This window comes from Pinus tabuliformis, chromosome 8 (genome assembly GCF_031772625.1).
Source record: "Pinus tabuliformis cultivar Carrire ecotype Pingquan chromosome 8, CPIR1, whole genome shotgun sequence".
Taxonomy (NCBI): Eukaryota; Viridiplantae; Streptophyta; class Pinopsida; order Pinales; family Pinaceae; genus Pinus; species Pinus tabuliformis.
The window spans coordinates 1,331,848,483-1,331,856,192 of NC_142294.1; the positions used below are offsets into that span (position 1 = coordinate 1,331,848,483).

General features: G+C 37.7%; 1 protein-coding gene across 1 annotated transcript; it reads right to left on the reverse strand.

Moving 5' to 3' along the window:
- Positions 1-6,955: 6,955 nt before the first annotated feature.
- Positions 6,956-7,399, reverse strand: LOC149240387 (uncharacterized). The gene has a single exon (XM_089370159.1). The coding sequence runs from the start codon at positions 7,397-7,399 to the stop codon at positions 6,956-6,958; it is 444 nt and encodes a 147-aa protein (XP_089226285.1).
- Positions 7,400-7,710: the final 311 nt, after the last annotated feature.

Below are 7,710 nucleotides of genomic sequence, written 5' to 3' on the forward strand. Positions count from 1 at the left end.
AAAAATAGTTTTCCCTTAAAAGTTTATTGGATTGAAATTAATTTAATAAATATAAAATAAAAATAAACTATTTTCATAAAAAAAAATTAATTTAATAAAATATAAAGTTAAAATTAAATATTTTTTTTATTAATACTAATTTAGATTCATCTTAATTTCAGATTTACCAAATGTAGATATCAAATCTTTTTCATTCTAAAAGAAGTTTGCATCTCAAAAAATTTGATCTCTTAAAACTTGGTAAATCTAGAATTAAAATGAATCTAAACCAATTTTATTATTAATTATAATTATAAACATTATTTTTAATCTTATGTTTTTTATTTTAATATACTTTATTTTTAATTTTATGTAATTTGACTAAGTCAAAATGTTTTATTGATAATTATAATTATAATTTATTTTTATTTCATTTTATTTTAACTAAGTCAAAATATTCAGTGAACAATAGAACATCTCCATATACTTGTTTGTTCTTAGATTTAATTTAAAAAATGTTATAAAATAAAATATTTTGATTTTGAAATGAGTTATGGTTTTTGGGCATGTGATATTAATAAGCCACGTATTGGCCCATGGTATTATAACAAAATCTATTTATAATTTACTAATATCCATACTAAAATAGGGTAAATATACATAGTTAAAAATCTTGTTATATTGTAAGTTTATTGTGAGTATTAAGTTTTGATGTGCTTATTAATTAAATTTAAATATAGTTACAAAATCATTATTTCAAAAGTTTTTGCTTTTTAAATTTAATTTAAAAAATATTATAAATTGAATTAAAATAAGATATTATAAGATATTTTAAAAATATTCACATACAATTTTATCTTAAATTACATGTAATGCCTATACATTTCCCCATACTAAGCCGTATAATGCATGTTAACTTAATAAGAAGTAAAAATAAAATAAATTCAACTCAAATATATTTATTTTAAAATTAAAAATACAATATAAACAAGAGGTACCTGGTACCAAAATTTGGATTGCTTAAATTATCAATATAGATTCATCTTAACTATGATCTAACATTATGGATCTTGAAGAGCTAAAGTCGTTGGGTCGTTTGTTGTACAGTTCTATGATTCACAATGGAAATGCCACATTCTAATACGTAAGGGTCTGATAGCATGTGTTCTCATTTTAATTATATAAAAGGTGAAGTTTAGTTCGAGTAACTAAATTTTTTGTTTTCAAATTGTGCCAGAAAACTCTGAACAATTAGAAAAAAATTAAAGACAAATTGCTTTTTTTAATCAGTATTCATGAGAACAATAGATGGTACCAACTTGAGTAGCCATCCCCACAATGGATGGTACCATATGCAATTATCTATGGTGTCATGTCTCCCAACACTCTACACGTGTCAACACGGAAGAGAATTACAATAGTAAATTTTTTTTTGTTTAAATCTCACCATGGAAAACTATTAAGTCAGCAACCTTCCTACAGACCTCACTACTCCGGTCGTTTGTAAAGTTTCTGGCAATCAGATTACTGGTTCACGGTGATGTTACCAGCTTGGTACTATAGGACTAAAGTTCATTAAAACTACACGCACCTTGGGAATCTCCCGCCTCCTCGCAATCTGTAAACTTGGCAGCTATATGTTACACTTAGCAATTTCATTGAATATGCTCTGGATAGACTGTACTGTTGGGTTAATGCTTTGATTATCAGTGTTAATTCTCCGTGCTCTGCCCTCTACGTGGCACGAGCAAGCCCTTCTCTCCGCAGTCACTTACCTCAAGCCTTTCGCCACATCAATGGAGGATGGGTTGGGTTGTGATCTCACGGTTCAGCTCTTTTGTGGTTTGGTTCATTCATCTCTCAGTTATCCGGTTGCATTATCACTTCCACCGCTTGGCGCCGACTCTATTCCTCCCCTTTGTTTCCCGTGGGTCTACTCTGCCTGTCGCCAAGCCTTGAAACGAGTTGAAAGGCCACCAGATGCAGGGATATGGCGATCTTATCACATGAAAGAACTCGGGTAATGTTTTTTTTATGTAAATTTGACATTTTCGTCTATGAAATTCTATTTTCTGTTAAACATTTCCACAACTCTCTACTAACTAAGGTTGATATGGTGTGTTCTGGTTGTAGAGCTCGCCTCAAGAATCCGGGACTCTTAGGCGAGGTTGCGGGGTCGGCATCTCACCAGTCTTCATTGTTCAAGATGCCCAGGTAAGAAATTGTTTCTGGATGGTTGTTCTTTGACTGAGTTTGGCTCTTCTGATGATTGAATCTAAGATGGTCGACTTTACTGATTCTGTTACACAGTATTTTCGAATTCCTGAAGTCTTGAAGGCTTGTTGAGTTAACAGGGTAATTTTTTTTTTTAACAGCCGAGAGCTGTAGGGGTTGAGACCTGTACCCTTTTTCTCGGGTAGAGGGTTTTGTTTTAGTTCTCTAGCATCGAGTTGAACAGTGGATACTCTGATGTAGTTATGTAATTTTTAACTGCCATGGTTTATCCAGTGGCTTATTTGGTTGTACTATGTGAGCTTGAAATGTGCTATCAAGCATCTCTTAGGAAATAACCTAGGTGAAGCTACTGATAGCGTCTTGGTTAAGCTTATTCACTTCTCCTAATTTGCATATGTATTCACATAAACTTTTGTTCAAGTTTTACAACCAACTGCTAAATGATTGTTGTTCTCATGCTATATACAGTTGTATGATTCAATGGTATTGGTTCCACACCTTGTTTTCTGTTCGGATGTTTAAGTATGTGAATGATAACAGTCTGTATCCATATTACCATTCGTCTTTAATGATTAAACAGAAATTTAGATGAATGTTTAGCGCTGTCTGACGATAGTTCATCCCTCTGTACTATAAGATTATGTTCATCACTGGTTCTCACTGCTTCCACGTTTATTTCTGGTAGTTAAGTATTACACGCAAGATTTCTTAGTTATTTGATTACCATGAAATCCCCACCCGTAGGGTTCGGGAAGTCTGTTTGCAAGATATCCCTTGTCGGGCTTGTTTGCATGATACAGAGTTTTCTCTTTCCAAAATTTTTTGTGGTCCATCCTTGGTTGCAACCTGAGGCAGAAAATTTCCCACGCATTGTATGCCATGGATGTTTGCAACTTACCTGTGTTTTCCAGCATGTTAATTTGTAAATGAAATGTATATATATAACCGGCATTATATCTCCAGACTATACCCTAGGATAATACACAGCTAAATTTATATACCTATATCACTCGGGTTTTACTCTCATCGTTCTGGTTATTATTAATAGATAGAATCTTGTTTTTTTTTTTCATTTATTTCTCGGGTGTGAAATCTATGATCGCAGTTCAGATTACCTACCCAGCTAAGGATTTGGTTAGCGGTTTTGTTATATAATATACCTATTGCTCCCTAAGGGTCGCTCTTCCCTCACTACCAAGGTTTTGCGTGGTCTAGAATCTTTACAACCCTACAGATTCACTATGGTTACCGTTTACTCACTTGTTTTTCCAGAATTTAAGGGGTTTATATACCCATCCCTTTTCTGGTTACTCTAAAAAGACAAACTAATGTTTTCCATAATCAACCGATACATTTTAGTTAAAAGAGTTAATTCTATACAAAGGTTTTTCAGCTACAGGTTTCTTTTCCATTTCATACGAATGATACAAAACTTAATCATGCACAGCAGTTAGAATTTTTCAGTACTTGTTCTTTTGGATGTCAATACGTGATTTCAACAGAACTGTTCACCTCTGTTCTATGAATTGCTGTGAGTTGCGAAGCACTCCAGATACCGAGCCTCTCCTTTATCTTCCGCTTCTAATTTTCCACCCAACCTTGAGATTCGTCTTTCAGGACCAGAATCTCCCCCCTTGCTCTCTTGCAGGACCACTGTCCTCAGCAAGATACTTGCACCAAGTGCTTGGCTATCTGGTCATTACCAGACTTAGCCAACTGTTCTCTTTTTCCTCTACCTGTCTCTACAGCACGGGTTTTTGCCTCCCCCCTCTTCCTTTTCTCTGGAAGCCCTTCTAGCTAGGGGAGGTAGTTAGGGTTGCAGTTACAACAACCTTCTTTCCCAACTTCCTCCTCAAGAAGTTGCCAACACTTCAAAGAAAACATATATATATATTTTTTAAAGAAAAATAATAAAATATTATTAAATTTCAAACAGCAATAATGTCATATTCAGCGTCTCTTTTACCATAATAAAATCAAATATTTACATTTTTCCCAGGGCATTACATCTCCCCCTCCTGAAGTTGGACATCGTCCTGATGTCTGATGATCATAAACAGCCTTGGGTAAGCCTTTTTCATGAGCTCTTCATCTTCCCAGGTGGCCTCATCAGGCCCAAAGTGCTGCCACTACACTTTAACTTGGGTAATAGCTCGCTTCCGCAGCAGTACTTCTCTCCGGTCGAGAATGTTCAGTGGCTCGACCAAGATTTCTCCTTCCGGTTCGACCTGCAACATGCAATATTCTAAATCAGTTTCTTTAAAAGAAAACTTTTAGACTGGTCTACCGGAAATAATTCTCACCTGTACATCCTGCCATCTGATTACATGTTTAGGATCATAAACATATTTTTTTAATACGGAGACATGGAAGACATTGTGGACCCGGATGTGACTTGGCAGGGCGAGCTGGTAAGCCACCGGCCCAATTCTTGCCAAGACCTGGAATGGTCCACAATATCGGGGTGCCAACTTGGTACACCCGCTCCATTGCAATGTACTCCTTCTTGCTTGAATTCTCACATACACATGATCACCGACTTGGTATTCTTTAAACCTCCTTTTCCGGTCAGCAAAGTTCTTTTGCCTATCCTGAGCGGCTTTTAAATTAGACCGTACCTTTTTGACCATTTCCTCCATTTCCCTAAGCATTTCCGGCCCCAACATTAATTTGTCTTCTAGTCCACCCCAGCTTGAGGGTGTGCGGCACTTCCGCCCATACAGTACTTCAAATGGGCTCATTTGCAGTGATGTATGATAGCCATTATTGTATGCGAACTCGACCAAGTGCAGGTAATCTTCCCACCTGGTCGGTTGCTGCATTACATATGCCCTTAACATATCTTCCACCACCTGGTTCACCCGTTCTGTTTGCCCGTCAATCTGAGGGTGATATGCCGTACTAAAATTCAGTTGAGTTCCCAGTTCTGCAAACAATGTTTTCCAAAAGACCAATGTAAATTTTACATCACGGTCTGAGATTATTGTTTTTGGTAATCCATGCAACCTAAATATGTTTTGCATAAAAATATGAGCGATCTGTACAGCTCTGTAAGTAGATTGCACAGGTATAAAATGTGCTGATTTACTTAATTTGTCCACCACCACCATGATGGAGTCATTATTTTTCCTTGTCTTGGGCAAACCTGTTATAAAGTCCATAGAAATGGTTTCCCACTTCCATTCCGGAATGGGTAACGGTTGCAATAACCCCGTAGGGTGTTGGTGTTCTGCCTTGATTTTTTGACACTCTAAACAACGTGCCAAGTACTCCGCCACATCTCTCTTCATACCCAGCCAATAGTATTCTTTTCGGAGTGCAGTGATCATTTTCTGATATCCTGGGTGTCCAGCATAGTGACTGATATGAAATTCATCCAAAATCAAATTTTTAATGCTGTTTTGATTGGGCACATATAGCCTCTTCTTGTAGTACAACATTCCAGCATCATCCACCCCATAACCTTGCTGATTTTCCTCGCTGGTAGACTGTTGTACTTGCTGTTTTATTTGTTGATATATAGTATCTTGCTCTGCTGCCTTTTTAATCATCTCCTTGAAGGAGCTTTTCCATTCACTATAGGAAATTTCATATAAACATTGTAATTTCCGACTTAAAGCGTCCGCCACCCGGTTCTCTTTCCCCTTCAAATGTTTGATTTCAAAGTCAAAACCACTTAGGAAATCCACCCACCATGCTTGCCTAGCATTTAAAGTGGGCTGGCTAAAATAATTGGTCAGACTGTGGTGGTCTGTCAATAATAAAAAATTTCTTCCCATAAGATAATGTCGCCACATCTTCAAGGCGTGTATGACGGCTGCCAATTCTAAATCATAAGCGGAATATTTCTGCTCATGTTCTTTTAGTTTCCTGGACTCGTAAGCAATTACCTTCCCTTCTTACATCAACACGCCTCCTACACCTTCCTTGCTTGCGTCAATGCACACCACATAATCCTTATTAGGATCAGCTATGCTCAGAATGGGTGCGGTGGTGAGCAGATGCTTGAGCTTGCTCAAACCTTTTTTGGCATTCCGGGGTCCATCTGAAAGCCCTTCCTTTTTTCTGTAAGGAAGTGATAGGATACGCTACTCTTGAGAAAGGATCTGATGTCCACTACATCCTTCGGTACGGGCCACTCCATTATGGTCTTTATCTTTTCAGGATCTACCGCGATCCCTTCCTTCGTGATTATATGGCCCAAATTCTGTATTTCTTCCTTGAAGAAGTCGAACTTGCTGAACTTGGCATATAATTGGTGTTCTAGGAGGATTTGCAGCACTAATATGAGGTGCTCCTTGTGCTCTTCCATAGTGCGGGAATATATCAATATGTCATCAATAAATATCAGCACAAATCTATCCAAATATTGATGAAATATCTTGTTCATTAAGCACATAAAATTTGTGGGGGCATTAGTTAACCCAAAGGGTAGCACCACAAACTCATAATGTCCATACCTTGTTCTAAAAGTTGTTTTAGCTATGTCTTCTTCCTTAATCCTGATTTGGTGATACCCTGATCGCAAATCGATCTTGGAAAATACTGTTGCACCTTTCACTTGGTCGAAAAGTTCATCAATCCGGGGTAGAGGATACTTATTTTTGATTGTCAGTTTATTCAACTGACGATAATCTATGCACATGCGAAGGGTCCTGTCCTTTTTCTTAACAAACAATACTGGAGCTCCCCAAGGAGACACACTGGGGCGAATATAGTTTTTGTCTAACAGTTCCTGTAACTACATTTTTAACTCTGTCAACTCAGGTGTACTCATTCTGTAGGGTGCTCGGGATACCGGGGCTGCCCCTAGTACCAATTCGATGGTAAAGTCTATATCCCTCTTAGGTGGCAGTCCGGGGATCTCCTCCGGAAACACATCAAAGAATTCTTGTATCACAGGGATGTGCTCCAATGTAGCTGTTTTATCTTTCGAGTTAGCATAGCCCACTTGGATGGCATAAATCTGACACCCCTTCTTAATGCATTTTGCTAACTGAGAGGCAGTTATTGGCCGAACTTGTACTAGCCGCTTAATCCCTTGCATCTCTTGCCTTGCTCCAAGCTCATCTCTATAATAAATAGTCTTTGTTTTGCAGTTGACTAAGGACCAGTGCTTTTCTAGCCAGTCCATACCGATTAGAACATCATATGAACCAAGGGGGAGCACGTTTAAATCTGCCATTATTAGCTGCCCTGCTATCTTTAAAGAGTAGTTATTGACTTTTGCAAGCACTCGCCTCTTGGCCCCTATAGCCAGCTATACTAGCCACGGATTCTTGAATTTAACAGGTTGCAATTTACAATGCTCTACAACCTTAGGACTAATATAACTTAATGTGGCTCCAGGATCAATTAAAACAGTTACAGTAAGGTCTGAAATTTTACCTTCGAATTCCACCATGGTCGGCTGGTACTCCGCCTGACGATCGTCCAGGGCTGCATTAATCCTTGGTAGACTACGTCCTATATCGCCGACTGTCGATGCTTCATGGA